This window comes from Aulonocara stuartgranti, assembly GCF_965226115.1.
Source record: "Aulonocara stuartgranti genome assembly, chromosome: 3".
Taxonomy (NCBI): Eukaryota; Metazoa; Chordata; class Actinopteri; order Cichliformes; family Cichlidae; genus Aulonocara; species Aulonocara stuartgranti.
In genome coordinates this window covers 59,111,601-59,135,968 of record NC_138941.1, presented here as the reverse complement: position 1 = coordinate 59,135,968, position 24,368 = coordinate 59,111,601, and the positions used below count along the sequence as shown (strand labels likewise).

The window sequence follows — 24,368 nt, the reverse complement described above, 5'->3', positions numbered from 1 at the left end:
TTGTAGTGCCTGCCTGTGAGTCTGTGTCTTTGTTCAGTCTGCGTTATGTGTTTCCTGTTTTACTTTGAAGGTCTCTGTCTTATCTCAGTGTGTTCAGGTTACGCTTCCTGGTCTCGTCAGTTCTGATTTGCCCCAGCTGTGTTTCCCTCCTGTTACTCATTCCCTGATTGCTCCCGCTGTGTATTTAAGCCCTGTGTTTCAGTTTTTCATTGTCGTGATCTACCGTTTACCTATGTGTTCTGTCAGTCCTCCGGTTTAAGTTTATTTTGATTTTTTCCAGTTATGTTATATTTTGAGTTTTACATTAAAGCTGTTTTGAGTTCACGATTGTCTCTGGAGTCTGCACCTTGGGTCCTATTCCTGTCTGCACACAACCGTCACTTAACAGTTATTAAACATTTGCACATAAATAAGTGACATAATATTCAGTACTTACTTAAAGTTTACTCTTCGGCGCCCCTCATCAGCCGTTTTTTTTTTTTTTGGCAAAATTATCCACACCCACCGCCGCGCTATGCATTCTGGGATATGTTGGGCCACGAAGTCTACACCACCACATCCTTAAAATTCAGGGAAATGAAGGACGCATTTGAGGGCCGCATTTCAAGCAGTCTTTGAATTGGGACAGCCTTCGTCGCATCGCAGTGTCGTAATCGGCCTTAAAATGCAGCCTTTAAGGCTGCAGACCCTGAATTGGGATACAAGCATATTAGACAACATTTTTAAGTTTTTTAACCTTTTTGTAATGTGGAATAAACATACGTGACAAAGTTGACATGTCATATCCGTTTCATAAAAATGCAGTACTTTCTCTTAAAGCAAAACATGAGCAACACTGACATGTTTTTAACAAGATTAATTAAAAACTTTTTTAATAAATATTTTAAATTAATTTTTATACATATTTTTCAGATGTGGATATTACTTACACAGTCTGATACAGAGAGATCTAAAATCCATGTTGTTTTGCTGAAGAATGAAGGCAGTGAGTGGGGGCGTCCTCAAACAGTTTTAATATCAAAAAATTTCATGCAATGCAACAAAGTAGTTTTACAAAAGTAGTTTTCACTTAGACTGATTTTCTCTTGTGGTAATTTAAGCCTCTGTGATTACGTTCATATCAGTGGGTGGAACAAATAACCACTTCAGACTTTTGTTCAGACTGCCTGTACGGGAGAGCTGCCCTTTGTTTTGATTCCGTTTTCCTCTGTTTATGTGTTGGTAGGTAGGTTATGCTTTTATGTTGTGTATTTTGTTTTCTTTGGGGTTAGGCAAGTTATTTTCATATCAAGGATGTTTTGTTTGTTATGTTGGCCTTGGCTCTAACCCTCAGTCTGAACTTGAACTTTTATGCTAGCAGGAAATAAACCTTTTAAAACTACCATCTTAGCTCCTCCTTCACTATTTACCTTTATGTTAGTCCCTTCTAACCCCTACAGTAGCGTGGGGACTTAACACTAATACAAAAATATCTTAACTGATGGTTGTATCATTACAGAAATACAAGAAAAAAATGTAAATATTCATCTTGTTCATAGTTTACAGTCTGTAGACTATACAGATTGTAAACTATGTACGAAATTACACCAATATTAAATGAGCTATCCAAACAAAGAAATACATAATGAAAAATAACCTGTTTTCTTAGTGGCACAAGAGAAATGTCAAGAATGCATATAGAAGCAACTAATTGTCAATTTATAGTTACAGTTATAGTATAATAACTGTATGAAAAATCCTCAACACAAATTTGTTGCTTCAGTTCTTCCTCTCTTTAGAGCTCTGTCAATTTAAATCTACAGGGTGGGCCATTTATATGGCTACACCGTAATAACATGGGAATGGTTGGTGATATTAAAGTCCTGTTTGTGGCACATTAGTATATGTGAGGGGGCAAACTCTTCAAGATGGGTGGTGACCATGGTGATGCAGAAAGCTTAATAGTCTCAGAGTCTCTTCCTTTGTAGGTTTTTCCTGTTATAGCCACACAACTGTAATGAAAGCCTGTGAACTTGTACTTTTAAAGGTATCTACAAAAGAAGAACAACAATGACACACAACTAGTTGTGGGGATGTGAGTATATGAAAAAAGGGCACAAATTCAAACCAATACTTAAGAGCTGGCTGTAGTTTAGACTTTTTACTTGCATGAAATGTTTTTTACATGTTTGTGTTTTGCAACTTTGACCAGGTATACTACAGGTAGTACATATTTTTGACAGAACACTGATAGGTTTGTAGCATAAACCTATTCGCTGGAACATTAAGGACAATTCAACTACACAGCAAAAGCATTAAACACCAAGTAGGCAAAGTTCTTCGTGTTACTCATGCATGAGGGAGAGAACCACGACAAGCGCCGTTCCTTCGCTTGACCCCAGTCGCTCTCGTCCGCTCCCCCGTAACACTGCTCTTTTATTGAGGTTACATGAATATACATAGGTTCATTAACATATGTCGTATACATACAAACAAAGAGTACCTTGCCTGTGTGTGTGTGTGTGTGTGTGTGTGTGTGTGTGTGTGTGTGTGGTCAGAGTGTGACCCCATAAATGACTTCCCTAACCCTGCTGGTTTGGAAGTCCAGCAGTTCATCTAAACAAAAGGCACTTAGCCTAAAACAGATAGAGACACATTTATCCTACCATAAAACAATAAGAGAAGGTACGACCTCTCCCATGCTCCCAGAATGTGGGTGTGAATGCCAGAACACTGGAATTCAAACCAAGCCTTTGCAGACTATTAAGGATCACACATCCTATCACTACACAATCAATTATACACCTCTAAGCATATATTGTTAAATATTTCTAAGCATAAATGACAATCAACAATACAAATCTAACAAATGCAAATGCAAAAAAATATATATATTCACAAGTACTTTTAAAGAGGATGAGTTTAACTGAGAATATTGAATAGTAACAAATATGAATAAGGAATGAGTATGATTAAAGAATAAAATGCACAAGGTGGCATAATGAAATGTTTCAGTGCAGTTAAATCAAAGGTAACAGGTGTCAAAGTCTATATACTGTATAGAGAAAAAGCAACAGTGTGAATCCTTTACAGTTGTTTAACGGAGTTATCGTGGTATTTTACAGACATTACCCAGATTGACCCGTCAACCTTCCAACTGGTGTACCAGCCACAGCACCTTGTATTCTCAGGCAGTCCCACATCCAAGTACTAACCAGACCCGACCCTGCTTACCTCCGGATTTCAGACAAGATGGGACATGCTCACGATAGTGTGGCCATACGCCCATATTAATCACTTTCTGTTTTCTATTTGTGCTGTCATTCATATTCACTTATTTCCTGTGCAATGACAGTTACATTTACATGAAGTCGAACATGAGTTAGCTGTTGTAGCTCCAATTTTCCCATAGTGAAGTAGACCCAGCAGCAGCAGCAGCAGAGCCACCAGCATGATGGTGAACACAGTCCGTAAGATGAGGTAAACATTACAGCTGTGCTCTGAAGAGTCAATGAATGTGATGAAAGAATCTGTTTAATCACACAAAGCAGGAGACTGAAGTAAGTCGTAGTCATTGGACTAGAATTTATGCTGATTTTGTCTGAAAGAATAGAAACCACAGGTTCCACCAAACCACCAAAGGTTCCTAAGACTGACACATAACTCAGTTAAGAGTCACTACATGATTCCGTTGTAATACTGGCATTAAAAGAGGGGGAGGGGACAGAAAGAAATAATAAACAGCTCTTCAGTGTCTAACCTGTGACATTCAGCCAGCTTTCTGGTGATTCAGCTCCTAAAATGCTGCACTTGTAAAGTCCTTCATCAGATTTTGAAACTTTGTGGATGGTCACAATTCCTTTGGAGCTGCTGCTGATGTTGAGTCCATCTTTGTAGAAATCGGCTGTGAACGTGGAGGAATTCATCTTGCTTCTGCAGCTCAGAGTCACATCTTCTCCCTCCATCACAGGAACAACAGGACTCTCCAGGATCACAGAACCAGCTGAATACCCATGTGCATAATTCTTTTAATGAAAAGTTGTTTTTGAATATAACAATATATTGTTTACTTAAACCAAACATACCAGTGACAGTGATGTTGATAATGTTGCTCCTCTTCCCTTCTCTAGTTTCACACCAGTGCTTTCCACTGTCGTCTACATAAATAGCGTTTACAGTGCAGGAGGATCCTGTTGCTGTCTTCTTATTGCTGTTGCTACATGATTGTATTTTATCTTTCAACTTATGTAAGACATTATGATGAGAGACTCCCTCACAGTAAAAAGTTACTGGCTCATATTCAAAGAACTGTGATCTGTTTGGAACAACACGAAGAAAAACTGCATCTGAGACAACAAAAAAAAAAAAAACCTATTTACTTTTGTTTTTGAAAAACCAAAATATGCGACTATGCTAACTGAAATAAAAAAAAAAGGAAATCACAAATTGATAAAAACAAATTGACAAATGTTCATGTCAGTTTAACTAGCCGTTACTTACCAACTCTCTGATCATGTGCAAAAAACATCATCATCCAACTCATCGCTGAAAAGACAAAAAAAAAAAAGGATTGCACACACACACAAATTAATCGTGTTAAAAATTTTAATCGTTTTTTTAATCAACCGTGATGGCGGATTAATTTGCATTAACACGTTAATTTTGACAGCACTATATATATATATATATATATATATATATATATATATATATATATATATATATATATATATATATATATATATTAGAGATGGACCGATCCGATATTACGTATCGGTATCGGTCCGATACTGACCTAAATTACTGGATCGGATATCGGAGAAAAATAAAAAATGTAATCCGATCCATTAAATATCACGAAAGCACCTCACAAAACTTGTAACATGCCGTAACTCACCTCAGAACGTTAGCATGTCGGAACAGTATGCATCACGTGATAGAGCGGCTGTGGCATGCGGGACCTGTCGGTGGTCTGGATAGCATTTGGAGCTTCGCTAGCATTTCATCTCCGATAAAGTTATCCCCGAGAGAAGTAAAGCAAGTGTATAAGTCCATCTCTGAATGTTTGTAAAGCATTCCTGCCTTAAGCTTAACAAGCAAACTGCCTCATCTTGCTGCTACTTCAATCATGAAACTGCTTAATGATCAGCTGATCGGCTTTTCTGTCGTGAGTCCGTCTCTCTTGTTTGTTTTTGGCCCACTTTGCACCAGAAAGAGGAAACCAGTGGCTGAACAACAGCAGAATGTTTAAGCTTGATAAGGTGTTGTTAGAATTTATTTAATATTACTTTCTACACCAGGATCTTTTTCTATGTAGCTGACGCTGGTAACTGTGCAGGGGCGGATCTAGCAAAGTTTAGCCAGGGGGGCCGATAGGGCATTAACAGGGAAAAGGGGGCACAAAGACAGACTTTTCTTTCTTATTCTCATTTAAAATGTCTAGCTTTTAATAAATAATTATCTCACACCCAAAGTTTTAATTTGATGTAAAATGAATAGAAGTCAATTACTGTATATAGTAACTATTAAGTCTAATATATATACCCTAGTAAGCTATAGTACTTTTTCCTTTGGGAAGGTACCATCTGTGCAGTCTGCAATTTTGTTGAAGAAAGATGTTGAATCTATTTAATATTTCTTGAAAAATAATTGATTTCTGTGCATTTTTTTTTTCACACTGCATCAAATTAAGGTTGATTACGTCGATTAAGCATCATGAGGTGGAGCGTGAGGGGTGGTTCCCTATTTTTTATTTATTTATTTTTGTTGTTACTGGGAGTTGGAACCCTATTAGTTAGGTTGCTTAATATTTACGCTAAGTACTCTTTAAATTACCAGAATAGGGAGGATGGTGTAGGTTTAAGTTTATTAGATTGATCAGTATTGCTGAACTATGAAATATTTTTTTTTGCATACAGGTATAACAGAACAGCTTTAGTGTAGTTGTTGTTTTAAACTTGAGTATGAACTTATACAAAATGCAGCAAGATATTTAAAAAAAACAGTTTTGTTGATTAAAAAACACTATATCGGATTCATATCGGTATCGGCAGATATCCAAATTTATGATATCGGTATCGGTATCGGACATGAAAAAGTGGTATCGTGCCATCTCTAATATGTGTATATATATATATATATATATATATATATATATATATATATACATACATATATATACATACATATATATATATACACATATATATATATATATATAAGGTTTCTCAACATGAAATATTTCAAACAACACAGTGATTTGACAAAATTACTAACTTAAACAGAATCCTTAAAGTTTAGCTTAATAAATAGTTAATGTGATAATGGAGAAAGTACTCACTGAGTCGGATGCAAAAAGCTCTGACCCCCATGACGTCTTGCCGGTTGTGAACAACTCTCTTCCTGTGTGGCTAATTTATGCTACTGAAACAATACTTGGCATTTAAAAATAGCTTTGAAAGAAGCAGAGATGCTGCTGTTGTTGTCAAGCCTCAGTGTTTCAGGTCACCATCAGGGAAATTAAGACCTGAATGACCTCTAATTTCCTGATTTCTTTAATTTTTGTAATGTCTTTAAAATTAGAAATATCCTGTCTCAGAGTGACGCTGAAAAACTAGTTCATACATATATTATTTCCAGGCTGAACTACTGTAATTCATTATTATCAGGATGTCCTAAAAATGCGCTGAAAAGCCTTCAGTTAATCCAAAATGCTGCAGCAAGAGTCCTGACAGGGACTAGAAAGAGAGAGCATATTTCTCCTGTTTTGGCTTCCCTTCATTGGCTTCCTGTTAAATCCAGAATTGAATTCAAAATCCTGCTCCTCACATACAAGGTCTTAAATAATCAGGCCCCATCTTATCTTAAAGACCTCATAGTACCGTATCACTCCAACAGAGTACCTCGCTTTCAGACTGCTGGCTATCTTCATTCCTAACATATTTTAAAGTAGAATGAGAGGGAGAGCCTTCAGTTTCCTGGCCCCTCTTCTGTGAAACCTACTCCCAGTTTGGATTTGGGAGACAGACACCCTTTCCTTTTTCATAAAGCATATAGTTAGAGCTGGATCAGGTGGCCTGATTACTTTACTTTTAACAGTAAAATATGGTGGTGGTCAATGATCCGTGAAATATTTAAAATTGTTTGATGATCTGAAACATCTTAATGTGACAAACATACTAAAAGAATAAAAAAAAACAGGGAGAGGCAAACACCTTTACCACTACTGTGTGTATGTATGATAGTATAACATTTACTACTATTTAAATCAAACTACATTTTTTTCCTTATGTGTTATTTGTTCATGATTTGACCTTTGCTTGAGTCTTTAACCTTTTACTAACAATGTTTTTGTTTTTTTGTTTTTTATCTAACGTTTATCTTTAACTATGCTTTTTAAGTGCTCAATCATTTTTATTATATTTATTCAAAAATAAGAGCAATATTAATAGTGTGTTTAATTAAAGATTTGTGTTAAAATAAAAACGCATGTCAGAAGTTGTACTTCATGACATGTAACCATTCTAAGCTATGTGAGGAAATTCACAACCCTCACTGTCACTAGATACAGTATATCTGTATCTGTATATCTGTCTAAAAGAGGTGCTTCAGACTTACACCCTATGTGGTTTACATTTGGAGCGTAAGTTCACTAAGCTCAAATTATCACTAGCATCTGCACATTTATAAATATCACATACACACTGAAGAAACATTCAGATGGTGCACTTTTTTTCTCCTTGTGACTTAATGCTGTATAAATAATATTGTGCTACTGTTGTTGAAAAATGCTCAGTAACATATTTTCCCTCTTCTTGTTTTTTCCTTACAGCAGCACATGTTGCTCTACCTGCGTTTACTCTGCTGGCCTCTATGGACATGGAAAAAACACTTTGCTTTCAAAACTTGGACTACTCTATTCAGACAATACATCTCTTGGGCAGAGAATCATCTTCTAGATATTATCATCGTAATTATTATTTCAGCTGCTGTAATAAAATAATTTCTTAAATATAGGGCAGACAAAGTATTCGTCATAAACATTACAACTGAACAATAAAAATGAACAGAAATATTACCACTACATCTCTGTTCTGACCTGTTTGAACCTCAGTTATGCCTTAACCATCTACTTCTGTTGACTGACAGAGCAATGCGCAAGAAAAATGTACAAGATTACAAACATTACATGTCAAAAGAAATTAATTAGCACATTTTTCCATGTCACAATATTTAAGGTGCAGTGACTCCCTTACTTTGAAAACAAGGAAAAAAAAAACAAAACTACACTACACTTTTAAGCCACTCGTCTAGCTTTGAAAATCTGTACATGTTCGTGTTTGTTTTGCGGCTTGGCTTGATGAGATGTCCATCTTTAATCAGCTGTGAAGGTAAAGGAAGCAATTTTGTTTCTGCTGCTCAGAGTCACAGTTTCTATAAATTTTAATCAAAATGAATCATTAAATATTCTTTCTGCAAAAGTATCAGAGCACTGACGTACTGTTGCTTCTGTTCCCTCCTCAAGTCTCATATCAGCACTCTTCACTGTCATTTGTATAAAGAGTTTTAATCTTGCGGGATGATCCTGTTGGTGTTCTCTTGTTTGTTGTGTTACATGAATTATTTTCCCTTTGGATTTATGCACAACTTTACAATTAACAACTCATTTAAAGTGAAATATTATTGCTTCATATTCAAAGAACTGCAGTCTGTTTGGAACAATACAAAGAGACACTGCATCTGAAACAAAGAAAAAAGAAAGCTTGAGTTTAGAGTGCTAATCTTAAGCAGTATTTAAAAGTTATTTCCTACAAACAGATGTAAAAACTTTATTTAAAAAGTGCACCAGCAGTCATTCATATCACATGTGCATGTAAAACATATTTTAAAACAGCTCAATATCTCACCTGTGACATTAAGCTCACTGTCTACTAAAACTGCAGTGCTGTATCGAAATAATGAACAAGTAAAATATTTTTTTTAAGTGTATCAAAAACTCATATGATGATTAATCATCACAGGACAAGGTTCACAAAAATCACAAAAAAACAACAACAACTCTTCTTCTGAATTGCTCTCTAATCCAAAATGATTAATGACGTTCATATAGACAAGTAAAGAGCTGGGACTCACCAACTTACTGTTTCTGTATACCCAGAAGATTTACTACAACTTTGTGAAGTTTACACATGTACAAGACATGGACGTGGTGACAGCACTTCTTTATTTTGACATTCGGTTTACTGTGGGTTTACAATGGGACACAGACACTCCTGCTCCGCTAGCACGTCCACTCTCCTTCCTCTCTGACTGTCACTGTGAACATATGAAGAGTCACAATCACAGGGGGAGGGGTGCAACCGGCCAGAGACCTCACAGACTTGTTGACTTTTACCGATATGAGTAAATATATCATCACATCTTATAACTGGACCTATGTCTTAAGGTTAAAACAAACAAAAATGTCATATTGTGGAGGTAAGCATCAACGACACAGAGCTCTCAGTTCTCACTCCTTTATTCGTCTCTCAACAACAACAACTGAGCATATCGCGCCACAAAACACAGGAACACACTTCCTATACACTGGGTGTGAGTGGAGCCCTCTAGTGGTCCACCACAATATTTTAACAACATTTGTTACTTTTTTCCATCAAGTGGAAAGTACTCGCATAGATGCACAGAGCTCTGACGTCCATGTTGTCTTGCTGCAGACTGACGAAGGCAGCATTAACTGAACTGTAACAGCAGTGAGCAGAGGTATTGCTAATTGCTAATAAATACATCTTAACATCAAATATTTTTAGGACTTTTAGGACAATGCAATGCAATAATCAAGTTTTATAAAATAACTCTCCAAAAAAGCTGAGTTAACTCACTGTTTCAGTTCACTATCCTTGGCCAGAACAACAAACTGGTTCAGACTTATGTTCTGTTTGGTGCAACTTGTATGCAGACCATGTCATTAAGTTCAAATCATGTCCAACTGTTTTCTTGCACATGATAATGTTTTGCTTGTACTCAGATGACCTCTAGAGTCACCATGTCTCAATCCAGTGGAGCATCTTTGGGATGTGGCAACTGTGTGATGCTTTTCATGTCAATATGGAACAAAGTCGTTGTGCAATGTTTGTTTGAAGTGTTTATGTGTTCAGTATTTTAGCATCTTTTACAGTAATCATTGCATTTCTTCATTGCAGTCAAACTCTGCCATCTGCAGTGCATCATAAGACATTATAACATTTACTTTTTTCAGGCATTGAAAGGTTACATGTAGTTTGACACCGAGCCAGAGGTGGCAAAAGTACAGACATTCTGTAGTTAAGCAGACATACAGATACTTGTGTATCTGTAAAATTACACAGTTATTCAACCTTTTTACTCAACTAAAAGTGAAAGGGTCATGAATCTGAAACACACTCAAGCAAGATAGTAAAAACTACCTTCAAAACTTTCTACCAGACATTTACTTGCAAAGCTAAGTGAACCTCGTGTTATATTAATGTAATAAAATTATATTAGTACAATGGAGTACAAACTACAAACTTTACTTCAGTCTAATTTTTTTGAATCAGTTACGTTTAACATAATCACCTCAGAGACCACCTCCAACTTATTGAAGGCTTACTGTGCTATTCACGGACATTTACACTGTATTTATAAACTGTATTTATTATACTATACTATGTATGTATGTACAGATGTGTATGTATAACTTGTATATATCTTTTTGTTAAACACCTGTGTTACTATGTAGATACTGACATTATTGTGTATTACACACATTCCCTGAGTAGGTATACCCTTAAACATATGTCTATGTTTAAAGGTACATACATATTTCTATCTTAGCTTCTTCTCCTATCCTTAAACAATCTGAATGTAAATCTACATGCTGTCAATGGAGAGATGCCAAACTCTGTTTGACAATAAAGATCTGTTCTATTTTATTCAAAGAAAAAACAATGACTTCTTTGTTAAAAAAATGCTCTATTTTCTGTTACTTTTATTTTTCTTTGTCTGTGAGTTTGGTCAAGGTATAAAAAGATCAGGGCGGCGGCCCATCTTTAGTGACTGCTCAGCTGTTTGAGCAGAGCTTTTCTCCATATTGCAATATGTTATTAAACCCACTTCAAAATGACGCTCACCAGGTGTTTATAGTTTATTTAAAGTATTCCATGACACTACTTCATTACACTAACAAAGCATTTGTACTTCAATACTTCCCACCTCTGCACTGACTACGTGTGCCTGATATTACCACTACTGGCCAGAGGGGCTGATGGCGCGATATGGCAGCCTCGCTTCTGCCAGTCTGCCCCAGGGCAGCTGTGGCTACAACTGTAGCCTCCACTAGTGTGTGAATGTGAGAGTGAATGAATAGTGGAACTGTAAAGTGCTTTGGGTGCCTAGAAAAGTGCTATATAAATGCAATCTATTATTATTATTATTATTATTATTATTATTATTATTATTACAACCATTAAAAGACAAATTGATTGTGATTTTCACATATGATTAAAATGATAAAACGATAACCAGTAACATAGAAATAGAGGTTACTAACATTGGCTTCGAGATGGAGGGCAAGTCTTCTTTGAAAACGTCAGAGCACTTTTACAAATATGTGATGTCTTGATAAACTGAGCAGATATTTGAGGTTTACACACCTTCACGCCTGAAAATATCTTAAAAGTTTATATTGTGACCCAGAAAGAGTAATATTAAAACTAAGTAGCTGCCGCCATTGTTAGAAACAAATTGGCTGGGCTGCGCTATGAATTCTGAGATACATTGGGTCACGAAGGATACACCGACTCGGCCTTCAAATGCAACCTGAGAAGGATGCAGCCGGGATCTCGCAAAAGTTTTGCGAGATTTTGCAAAAGTTCTTTAGTAATAAGAGGCTCTGGGGGGCCTCTTATTACTCCTTGTAATTTTGCAAGGAGTGCTGTAATGTCTGCCCTTTGCAATAGGGGTTTGTGTATCACTTTATAATTACTCTACCTTTCTCACTGTGTCACGGAAGCATGAAACCTTCACACATTAACATCACATTTCAAACTCATTGTTCATTACATTACATTCAGTACATTTTTAAATTTTTAGCTCTTAAAACTTTTACTTTTTTTATTTACTCACATATTCTTCTGACCTCTAAAATTATTGCAGAATTGAAAACTGTGTGGCTCATTTATGCTGCTGAAACAACACTTAGTATTAAAAACTAGTTTTATCAAAGGGGACAAAGACAAACTTATGCTGCTCTAAATAAATCATGTAATCATTTAATATTCATCATTTTCACTATCACTGTGATTTATTAACATATGCATAAAAAAACATATCAGCACGAAGCCCAGAGCAAAGATTTGACTCGAGCAGCAGTCACTACTATTAACAGGTTCAGTAAAAAACAAAAACAAAACATCATCATAAGTTTCCCGTATAGCTGGAGAGAATTTTTTTTTATTTTTTCAGGTAAGATTAAAGCTTAAAAAAAAACAAAAAACAAAACAAAACACTATCCAGCAATCTGCATAGAGTGTGTGGATTTTTGTAATATATTTGTAATTAATTGTGAATTTAATTCATTTTTAGTTGTGGTATTTATATCTCTAAAAATAGACACATAATATCTGCAAACACTTTTTTACAATAGTTACTTCCACATTTCTTATATCGCTGTGTAACTTTATTTAAAACAGGCATGAGGAGAGGGAATTTTGCTAAAGCAATTAATGTTAAAAAAAAACCTTATTTAGCCTCTCAAAATATAAACTACTGTAACCTACTGAAGCCGAGCCCACAGGAGTTGAGAGCTGCGGTCCTCACTCAGCAACTGACTTCTACTTTTGTTTGCTCAGACGGTGTAAAAGCAGAATTTCAGATCAGGTAGCAGCATGAAACCAGACACCTCATTCTGGGTACTAGACAACACTTAAACTCAGTTAACGTCATGCTCAGTATCAAACTTGGCAGTTATATTTTTATTTGCTCACCACAAACTCGGTGCGTCTGTTTTGGAAAAAAGTAATGTGACACTTTGACGTTAGCGGTTGACCACAGTGGGTGTCTTTGAAAGCTGCAGCAGCTCTTTTACTGTAATAGCATTCATACATGTGTAAAAATGGAAAGAAGATCGAACAAGGTGATTAAACTTATTTAGAAGTTGATTCAAACTGTATATATACACTTGTAACCACGCGGAATGGTAAGCAGCTATTTCTGAACAAACAAAACCGTTAACAGGTTACAGACAGCAATGTCTGGGTTTGATGTACAACATCAACAACAAGCAATGTACAACTTGATTAATAAAAACAAAACAATATGTAATAACATTTGGTCACTTCTTTGTTTTTACTCTCACTCAGATGTTTTCAGTCATCTCTCTCTGCAACCTGTAAGACTCACAAAAAGGTGCAGAAGAAAAAATTAAAAAACAGGATTGGAAAAAAAAATACTTTAATGGTGCATATTACGCACCAATGATGACTTTATAGAATAGTTTCCAACAAAAAGAACATTCTGTGTAAAACATTAGTTTTCCTGTGTTGCAAAATCAGATCTTTTACATACACAAATCTAGGAGTGAGTGAATGAGTGGTATGTATAAAAAGTATAAATCTTCCATATACTTATAGATCTCTATAATCCATCACAGATTGTGTGAATGCAGTCTTACTTACTTATTGTACTGTAGAATAGAAGAGATCCTCTGCTATGGGTTGGCAGGGACCTGCTGAGGGCATCTCTGTGCTTGTTCCTGATTCTGCTTTGACAACTGATGGAATTAAATCAGTTGTCATCCAAAATACTTTACATAATAAAACATTTATTTGTTGAAGATCATTTAAAATCATTTTCTGGTGTTTCTGATGTCTCAGTGCCATCATTGAAATTCCTTTGAATCACAACTAGTCTTACCTTGTAGTTGATTGTCACCATGGCCTAAGCTGTAGTAAATAGGTCTTGAGGGTGATGCAGCTTCATCTTGTACTGGAGAGGGACAATGGGAATGAGGGGAACAATAACCACGATGATCCCTGTCTGTTATTCAATGTATTCATTAAGCTTAATTTTAAAGAAAATCTGACATTCAGGGTTAGAAAAGAAAATCTGTGTCACTCCTGCATCATTATGTAAGGGGTGCTAATCGAACACTGAGCTAACAAAAACCTTAACTTTCCAAATGAGTTTCTGCTGTCTGCCTGATTTGACTACAAGAATATCAGCTTCTCTTAAGAGCTTCTTAGTATTTTTTTGCTATTGTACTAAACTAAGATATTATACTTTACAGTTCTGATCTATATGTTTTACATTTACTGTACAACATATACTCTAAAATTTTCAGACACTTTTATAAATGTGTTTTATTTATTTATTTTCAAATTTTTTGACTATGCAATGAGATATTTCTTTCCTTTATGGATGGTCAAATGGTAAAATTATTGATTGTATTCTGCATTTTTTCTCCTTCATGTAAATACTTTTTGAGACAATTAATGCTAATTCACTGAATATTATTGTTTAAAAGAGAAACAAGTTGTGTTAAATGTAAAGTTAATTTTGAAACTGAACGCATGTCTGAACTGTCTGAACGTCATGTAACTATTTCGAGCAGTCTGAGGTACATTACGTGTTTAAAAGAGCTGCTGTAAAATTGTGGTTTGCGTTTGAGCTGAACGTTTTGAAAAAATTATCACTCGCATCTATACATTTATGAATATTACATACATGTCTAACCAACCTACAGACAACACTACATGAGTAGACAAAGGCAAAACTTCTTTTCACAGTCTTAATTTTGTGATATTGTTGCTCCATAAACTACCTCCTGTCTTCCTGTTTTTTCTAACAAAAGCATATGTTGCTCCTGGAATATTTCTAACATTTTGAGTTATTTTCCAATGTTAGAAAACCAGCACTGCTCAGTGTTAGTCTTTGTTAATCTTCAAAACTGACTGGGTTACTTTTAAACATATAACACTGTCAAAAGTGTTAATTTAACACTCAACAGTGTTGTATTTAACACTCAGAGGTGACCATATAGACACTCTCCAGTGTTAATTTAACACTGGAGTTTTTGCTGTGTAGTTTAAGCCAGTTAGCTTATAGAGTTCACTTTTGTTTAAAATCTGTGGATGATAAATTTTAAAATGCATCTGCCTGACAGACAATAATTTTGCAGATTTTACGCTACTACTAATAATAATAATTTCCATTACCTCTCTTCCAGTAACCTTTTCCAAAGTGATGCAGTCCCACTGCCACCAACAGAGCACTGACTAAAATGGTGGCAATGATCCGAGGTATGGCAGCAGAGGAGGAATGAGTCATGTCTGGTTTGAAAGCACAGAAATGTTTAAATGAGACAAGAATGGTAAATCATCAAAGGTTAATTTTAGTTTCTTTGTTATGACATTTAAAAATCTTACTAATCAACTTAAAAGCTTCTAAAATGCAATGGAAATGTTGGCACACCTATTGTTTAAATCTGCAACTTAGGTTTGAACACTAGAAACTTCTCAGTATTTCACAAATGCTAATTCAAAGAGATTTAGCAGCTCTGCATAAAGAGCATCAGCTGCCATTCAGATCACCTTATTTTAAAACCTTATTTTAAAACATCTCAGTGTCTCACCTGAGACTTTCAGCCAGCTTTCTGGTGATTCTCCAACTCCTGAGATGCTACACTTGTAAAGTCCTTCATCTGACTTTGAAACTCTGTGGATGGCAATGTTTCCTGTGGAGCTTCTATGGATGTGACGTCCATCTTTGTAGAAATCAGCTGTAAAGTTGTTGGAGGAAGCTGTTTGGTTTCTGCAGCTCAGAGTCACAGGTTCTTCCATCAACACAGGAACAGCAGGACTCTCCAGGATCACAGGACCAGCTAAATGACATGCATTTGATAGTTATATATTATATTCAATCAATATTTTTCAGGAAATAATGTTACCTTGATGAAAATATACCAGTGACAGAGAGGATGATAATGTTGCTTCTTGTCCCTCCTCCAGTCTCATACCAGTACTCTCCACTGTCGTCTGTATAAACATTTTTAATAGTGCAGGATGATCCTGTTGGTGTTCTCTCATTCGTTTTGTTACACGATTTTATTGTCCCTTTGAATTTCTGCACAACTTCACAATAATCGACTCCTTCGCAGTGAAATGTTACAAATGGTTCATATTCAAAGAACTGCAATCTGTTTGGAACAACAAGAAGAGAAACTGCATCTGAAACACAGAAAAACAAAAGACTCACTTTAGACTATTAAACCAACATACTACACTCATTGAATAAAAAATAAACAAATCATCACAAAAAATCTAACTATTTCCTATAAATTAGTTTATTTTCCAAAAAGGGGAATTAAAGTTGATATATATGATAAAACTCACCAACTTTCTCATCCTGTACGTCCAGCAGTATCATGATGCTTATCACTAAAGAAGATAAAGGAGCTACTCAGTTACTAAAATATGTATAATTACTAAAAGTAATACTAAAATAACCACATCTAATATGGAGTCCACAAAAATACAATAGCCTACTTTAATAACCTAAATTTATTAATAATGTAGAAATAGAGAAAGTACTCACACAGTCTGATGCAGAGAGCTCTGATCTCCATGTCGTCTTGATGTAGACGGAAAACTTAACAGTCGTGAGCACAGGTGTCTCTTTGCTACTAAAAGTAATTCAATAATCTAGTTTTAGTAAAGCAGTTTCCAAAGAAGCTGAGTGTCTTTTGTGTCAAGTCAAGCCTCACTGTTTCAGTTCACTGTCAGTGGGTGGAACAACAAACCAGTTCAGACTAATGCTGTGTTTGATGCAGCTTGTAGGCTGGTTCATGTTTCCTGTGCTCAGTTTGGTGAACTGTGCAGAAACACATCACAAAAATAGTGAACATTTTAAGCCTCTTTGAGGGTTAGCCCAGGCACTCAGAAAATCACCAAAATCATTGAAGCCACTCAGTCACAGGGCATTTAATATTGCTATAGATAAATAAATGCTATTCTGGATCTGTACATGTTCAATACACATCTGTTTAGGTTCAAGGTTCTTTATTTGTCACATGCATAGTTATACAAGTATAACACACAGTGAAATGTAGCCTGACACGCTCCTCGACATGTGCAAAAATGGGGAGGGGGGGGGGGGTAGAGGAAGAACATTATACATATATAGTATATACATTGGGTGAATGTGCAGTAGTAGCAGCAAGCAGGTGAATTCTGTACATTAATAAGAATAGACCTCTGACTATTTTACAGGATAGACAATATAAACATATTTAAAATTAAAGGAATTTGAAATGTACATTGTGCCTTGGTTTAGAGTGTCTGGAAGAGAGTCCTGTCTCAGTCAATTATAGATGATGTGAGAGGGCGGGTGTGTGTGTTTAGGGCACGGATGGCTTGGGGATAGAAGCTCCTCTTGAGTCTCTCTGTCCTTGCCCGGATGATGCGGAACCTTCTACCAGATTGCAGAAGTTGGAACAGTTTGTTGCCAGGATGGGACGGGTCCTTCAGTATCTGCGCTGCTCTAGTCCGGCATCTCCTGGTGTAGGTGTCCTGAAGTGGGGGGAGAGCAATCCTGCAGCAGCGTTCTGCTGTACGGAGCACTCTCTGGAGAGCTTTTTGGTCCTTCACACAGCTGTTCCCAAACCACGATGTCATGTTCTGTGTGAGGATGCTCTCCACAGCGCCTGTATAGAAAATTCTGAGGATCTTTGGAGAGACCCTGAACTTCCTCAGTTGTCGTAGGTGATACAGGCGCTGCCTAGCTGTTTAAGATTTGTTGTTCCTATGGCAATGACCATTGAAAACATCACTTTAATGTAGTATAACTTTTGAACAGACATATTAGCTACAGATCCACAATCCCCAAATTTGTGGGTTGGAGACCTAAAAAACAAACTAGACTGGTCCCTGAATACAGATGAACTACTTTATAATATGTTTATGGAACGAAAACAACAACAAACACATCAGTACTGGAATCCTCCTCTCTTTCTCTGATTTAAAACAGAGAGACGCAGAAAATCATTCGGCCCTGCAGCCATCAGGCTTTTTAGTTCTCATACAAATAGCGGATGAGCTGTATCAGACTTTCCTTTGATAAATAAAGTTATTTTTTCTTCTCCTTAATGTTATTATTATTGTTATGTTTATTCATCTTTGGGATATTACTCTCCTCTTCCACCACATCTGAAAGGTGTTCTATTGGACTGAGATCTGGCGACTATGAAGACCATTTATATACAGTTAATTCATCTTCATATTGAAGAAACCAGTGCGAGATGATTTGAGCTCTTGTAAGAAACCATCACAACATGGGTACACTGTGATCGTAAAGTGGTGGACACCAGCAACAACACTCAGGTAGGCTGTGATTTTTTAAATATTCTCAGTTGGTACTAATGGGGGCAAAGTGTGCATAGAAATGCTCCCCTGCACCATTACGCTAAGATCTTTTCAGATCTACCAGGTTCTTCAAAAGTTCTTTCTCTGGCAACCTCAAATAAAAAGATGATGACAATTTCATAAATAATTATTAAGAACTTTCACAGTTAAAGCACTTGACCATAGATTTAAAAGTTCACTGTTACTCTTAGTTTTTTAACTTTAACTTTACATTTCACGTTTATGTTTGAGTGAACAAATAACTGCAGCCGTGACACCTATAAGTAAAAATAATGAGATTTTTATAACTGTTTGCAAGCATGTGAGACAGAGGAAGCAGCTCTCCAAATGCAAATACGTTCTTCAGAGCAGAAAGCATTGTGGGCCTTTGTCTTTCAATGGGCATTTTCATGCTTCTGGTTTGTACCTTTGATCACATATGCTGGTGTATGACAGTATAATCGAAGATAAATCACTGAAATACAACAATTGCACTCTCCCTCTGAAAACAGCAAGGTTTGCTGTTTGCTAAAATTTATTGTGAAACATTTACAAATTGTAGTTTGTGGATCAAAATCACTCACAACCTCAACTTGATCTCAAGTTAACTGTACCATTAAAATTAATGCATAACAGCCAATTTAAAAGAATTAAAAAAAAAAAAAAACACCTGAAAGGCATGTTTTAAAGTTATCTACTGTCCAGCCCAACATGCCTTGCATTGCAAAAGCAATTAATTAAGTATATGACCAAATCTTTGTTTAATGTATTTATTATTTTTAGCATATAAAATACAATCAGATAAAAGTGAGACACATATTAGTACATAAAACGTCATACTTCTCACTTGTGTCCACAAAAACAAACACATATGAAAGTATCTTACTAGACAAGTAGCAATATTGCAGTAATTTTGCAGATGTTTGTCAGAATTATGGTGGTTGTCTTAAAAATGTTTCTACATATATGACTTTTATTTTGTTTTTTATTGTTTTAACTTCTTAAAGATGTCACAGCACATCATACACCTGCTGCTAAAAGCTTAAAAATACAGCATGCAAAATTCTTCATTGAGTATCCAGATGAATCATGATGTGATGTTAACTCTTTAGCTTTGATGTTTCTATTTTTCTTCAGTAGCTGAATCATTTTCTCTTGTGTCACAGTGACATTTATAGTTGGGCAACCATTAGTTAGCTGTAGCTCAGAGTTTCCTAAAGTGAAGAAGTCCCACAAAAAGCAGCAGCAGAGCCACCATCATCAGAGTGAAGACATTTCGTAAGATGAGGTAAATATGACAGCTGGGCTCTGAGGAGTGGTTGGTGTTAAGGTTCGTTCGAGTTAGGGAAGAGAAGAAAGCAAGCCCAAGCCGAAGTAGGTGTCAAAAATAGTGAACTTTATTACACACTTTGTGCACTAAGTGTGGGAAAAGACAATTTGCAATCGAATCTTCTCGTCAACTGAAGCATCGGTCTCCTTATATTGCCATTATGACATCACAGTTGGATCTTTACTGGAAATGATCTCAAATGATAACAATTCCCCGCCTATCACAAAGTTTTCCCTTATATAGACATCAACTGCTACTCTTAAGAGAAAAACAAGTGTGTATTGCATTGTGCATTTTGTGAAAGTGTATCTATCAGAGAAACTGTCCTCAGACGACCCTCCTATTATTACTAAGTGTGTAGGTGAACGTGCGTGTGTGTTACATAAGTGCGTGCATGTGGTTACAGGCCGGCGTACGTGCAGAACTACACGCAGGCGAGCCAGGGCCCAACAGAACTAGTGGGTCTGTATGGTGTGACTGCACTAAAGTGCAACAACTTTATATAAACAGTCAGTGTGCATTAATATTTGCTCAAAGTAACACAGATGTAATTAAAAGATTATTCTGTCAACCAATTTAACAATGGTAAATGATTAATCAATGATAACTGATTGTGAGAATACAAAATAAAATATCTCCTGATCACATTGGTTACAGTTGCTGTGTGATGGGATGCAGAGATGATAGAAATTACTTTGTGAGACACAGTGAACTTTCAATGTGTTAAATGTATTTTGTATAACAGTTTGGAAACAATATTCAATACACTGTTGCTGAATTGACTGACTGATTGAATATGACTGTCTCTGCTCTGGTTAAATATCCCAAAAGGTTGATTGTGTTCATCTGGACGTTTTAAATGGGAGAAATGTTTTGTCACTCATCCAAGTGACTTCTTTCTTCTTCTGGCTAATTATGTACTATCCTCATTTATAATATATCATATATGATATATATGACATATGATTATTTAAACAAAAGATTAATCTAGTTAAGGTGGCAGAGACAGCCAAAATCCCAGACTTGTTGCTTTACAGTAGTCGACCATTAACCTTAAAATCACAGAATCTGAGACCATCTTTAAAATATAGTCTGTGTAAATGTGTACTGTCGGCTTACATTTTTGCACTATAGCAATTGTTAATCAAATGTAATTATGCAGATTTTGTCACATGAATAAAAATCTTGATCTTGAAGTTTTACTGTATTGATGGAATTTTTGTGTCATGTGGACATTAAACATTGCTGTTTGTCACCTGTGACACTGAGCCAGCTCTCCGGTGACTATCGACCTCCTGAGATGTTGCATGTGTAAAGTCCCTCATCTGACTTTGAAACTCTGTGGATTATCATGTCTCTTGTGGAGCTGCTGTGAACATGAGCTCCATCTTTATAAAAATTAGAGGTGAAGTTGGAGGAAGCAGTTTTGTTTCTGCAGCGAAGAGTCACAGCTTCACCCTGCATCACAGGAGCAGCAGGACTCTCCAGGACCACAGATCCAGCTGAATGACAAGAATCTGAGATTTAGTTGCTGTGAAATTTATTTAAACTAAGTTTGAAACAAAATGTTGTCCCGGTTCAAACTTACCAGTAACAGTAATGTTGATGCTGTCGCTTCTGTTTGCTCCTTTAGTCTCACACCAGCGCTCTCCACCGTCATCTGGATACACACTTTTTATTATGCACAATGATCCTGCTTTTCCCTGGTTGTTGTGACTGCATGAGTTTATTTTCCCTTTGGAATTATGCACAACTTCCCAATAAACAGCATCCTCACAGTAAAATATCACTGATTCATATTCAAAGAACTGCAATCTGTTTGGAGCGATACGAAGAGAAACTGCATCTGAGAAAAAGAAAAAAAAAGAAAGTTTCAGACTTGTAATAAAAGTACTGTTTGTTAAACAATGAAAAAAAATCACTTGAGCAAAATTACATGTTCACTAAAAATAATTTTTTCCTACTATTCATACATTCATACGTTGTCTGCTCCGACAAACACAAAACCACGAACAGTGTTCAGATCAATGAGGAAACTTATGACACTCACCAACTTTTTGATCATGTGCACACAGCAGGATCATGAGGTTCATCACTGAAGAGACCAAAGAGCCACAGGTTACAAATATTCTATTGAGTCCTACAGCTGCTGATAAATGTATTTTAACATCTTATAAGTTGTACAACAAATTTGTAAAGACAAATGAATTATTAAATATTTGGCATTTAATAATTACTGTTATTTAATGGTGGCTATAATGATTAATAAATAAGCTGAAGCTTATTTTTCATGTGGAAATAGACACTTACACAGTCTGATGCACGGAGCTGTGACATCCATGATGCTCTGCTGCTGACTGTGTGGACAACTGACAGTGAGCATGGGGGATTCTACTGTGTGGTTTCTTTCTGCAGCTAAAGCGATGCTAAACAAAAATAGTTTTCAAAGAAGCTGCATTGCATTCAAGTTACCCACAGATCAGGAGAAAAATACAGACTGCTTTCAGTGCAACGTGCAAGTTGCACTGAAAGCAGTCTGTATTTTTATACATACTTTGATGTACTAGCATGTTAACATACATTTAATAACATTAAACTCTTTATCAAAACTGAAAAAAGAAAAAAATGTAATATTGACTTACTTCATTATTTACTGCAGATCATTTAAAAATCTTATTATTAATGTTTACCGGTAATTTAATTAAAGATCGGAGAGCTGCCCTTTTAATTTTTAATTAATTTTTAATTCTAATTCTATCACGACTGCCTCACCTGCTATCACAATTTTTCAAATATAGATTGTTAATATTTTGTAGGGGAAAAAAGCAGCATTGTAACAAGTAGTATTATCCATCAGAAGGTTGTTCACCTGTTTCTTTACTTGTAAAATTATTTGACCCAGTGAAACTCTTGACATTTTACCTGCATCTTCGCAGTTTTTCAGTCTGTTGATCCTTCTGTGGTCACCATAATCAAGATTTCATTGATGTGATGTGTAAGAAAAAGGAGGAATGCAGGCACTTACTGAGACATGAGGGAGGTTTACTGTAAATAACAGAAAACAAGGCAGGGATGGCAAAAACAGAACTAAAGATAACCTGAACTGGGAAAAACTAAAACTAAACAGCAAACCTGGAGTAAATATCACTAAAGATCTGTCTAAAATATATCATGTAAATTTTAAACCTTTGTGTTATAAAATAAATGAGGATATTAAAAGATGGAACTTAATACATATTTTTAAATTTCAAAGTGAATATTTTGCCTAGGATGCTTTATCTGTTCCTAACACTCCCAGTTGAAATAACTGATAAACAATTTCAGGAGTGGGATAAAATAATCTCTAGGTTCATATGGCAGGGGAAAAGACCACGGATTAAGTACCAAACTATCCAGTTGGCTAAAGATAAAGTGGGGTTGGGGTTTCCATGTTTGAAAGATTACTATATTTCAGCTCAACTGAGGATCCTAGTGTGTTGGTGCAATGTAGACTACCAAGCAAGATGGAAAGAAATAGAAACAGTTGTCTCAAGAGATTTTCCGATTCAGGCAAGCTTAGGGGACGTGACACTTATTAAAAAAACAAATTAATCAAGGAAACCAATGGATTAACTTGCCTTTAAAACTCTGGTTATAATGTCTTAATAAGAATGATTGGAATGAAGAGGCCAGGATCTTAGGATGGTTATGATCTTGATTTTTTACCCAATAAGTTAGACCAGGGGTGTCGAACTCCAGGCCTCGAGGGCCGGTGTCCTGCAACTTTTAGATCTCACCCTGGGTCACCGCACCTGAATCAAATGATTATTTCATTACCAGTCTCTGGAGAACTTCAAGACATGTTGAGGAGGTCATTTAGCCATTTCAATCAGCTGTGTTGGTTCAAGGACACATCTAAAACCTGCAGGACACCGGCCCTCGAGGCCTGGAGTTCGACACCTGTGAGTTAGACGAACATAAAAAAAATGGGCAGGGCAAGGCTTAATGGCATATTGTATGTTTTATGATAAGGGAACTCTTAGGGACTTCAAATCAGTAAAAGATCAATACCAGTTAAGCAATATGGATTTTTTCATGTTTCTTCAAATCAGGCATTATCTACATAACTTTATACCTAAGAGAACAGATCTTTTCTCTCTTCCCATTTTGAATATATTTGTCAAGGCTTACCATGTAGATCCTGGCCTCAAGGTGATTTCTAGATTGTATAAGGGTTTACAAGAGGTTAAGAAGTTGAACACTATCTACATTAAACAAAAATGGGAAAGGGAAACAAATATAGCAATTTCAAATGATATCTGGTATCAGCAGTGTGTGCCTTTCAGTGGAAAATTTCTAATATATGGAGATGTTTTGGTTGGAAGAGTCTCTGTAGGTTTGTTATTACACCTGCACAAAGTAAACACTACTCTAATCACTCTAGCTGCTGCAGAAACTGTGGGGCCCAAGGAATAAAACACTTCCACTTGTTTTGGTCTTGCCCATTGATCAACACCTGTTGGGAGTTATATTTGACAGTAATATTACCTTTGAAAAACATATTAGCTCAGTTGTACGGCGGTCCTTTTTCAGACTGAAGCTTTTATCTAAGGTGAAATCATTTTTATCTTTGAACATGCTTTGACCATATTTTTCGCACTATAAGG

At 36.0% G+C, this 24,368-nt stretch overlaps 3 protein-coding genes across 4 annotated transcripts in view; all 3 read right to left on the bottom strand.

Annotated features, from left to right (window-relative positions):
- Positions 1-6,497, bottom strand: part of LOC309701844 (Fc receptor-like B) — a 33,963-nt gene extending 27,466 nt beyond the window's left edge. Inside the window, exons 1-5 of the mRNA XM_082526132.1 lie at positions 6,320-6,497; positions 4,480-4,524; positions 4,065-4,325; positions 3,740-3,982; positions 2,358-3,509 (exon numbers count right to left, since the gene is read on the bottom strand). Of these exons, the coding sequence (XP_082382258.1) occupies positions 3,310-3,509; positions 3,740-3,982; positions 4,065-4,325; positions 4,480-4,524; positions 6,320-6,350 (780 nt within the window). The 5' untranslated portion in view covers positions 6,351-6,497 and the 3' untranslated portion in view covers positions 2,358-3,309. Of the gene's footprint in view, positions 3,510-3,739; positions 3,983-4,064; positions 4,326-4,479; positions 4,525-6,319 lie in introns of the transcript that reaches the window.
- The window catches only part of LOC309701846 (uncharacterized protein), a 124,460-nt gene extending 107,717 nt beyond the window's left edge, over positions 1-16,743 (bottom strand). Inside the window, exons 1-8 of one of the 2 annotated variants that reach the window (XM_082526141.1) lie at positions 16,588-16,743; positions 16,386-16,430; positions 15,957-16,220; positions 15,626-15,874; positions 15,210-15,323; positions 13,909-13,980; positions 13,671-13,765; positions 12,678-13,382 (exon numbers count right to left, since the gene is read on the bottom strand). In XM_082526141.1, coding sequence (XP_082382267.1) covers positions 13,671-13,765; positions 13,909-13,980; positions 15,210-15,323; positions 15,626-15,874; positions 15,957-16,220; positions 16,386-16,430; positions 16,588-16,618 — 870 coding nt within the window. In that variant the 5' untranslated portion in view covers positions 16,619-16,743 and the 3' untranslated portion in view covers positions 12,678-13,382. Of the gene's footprint in view, positions 1-12,677; positions 13,383-13,666; positions 13,766-13,908; positions 13,981-15,209; positions 15,324-15,625; positions 15,875-15,956; positions 16,221-16,385; positions 16,431-16,587 lie in introns of those variants that run through there. The other variant, XM_082526142.1, reaches the window with a different exon arrangement.
- Positions 16,744-20,635: 3,892 nt separating this feature from the next.
- On the bottom strand, positions 20,636-22,105 carry LOC309698618 (low affinity immunoglobulin gamma Fc region receptor II-like; the record flags this gene model as incomplete). Its single annotated transcript, XM_082521187.1, has 4 exons — positions 20,636-21,224; positions 21,311-21,568; positions 21,773-21,817; positions 22,033-22,105. 4 exons carry the CDS (start codon positions 22,103-22,105, stop codon positions 21,007-21,009), a joined length of 594 nt encoding a protein of 197 aa, XP_082377313.1. The 3' UTR covers positions 20,636-21,006.
- Between the last annotated feature and the right edge of the window lie 2,263 nt (positions 22,106-24,368).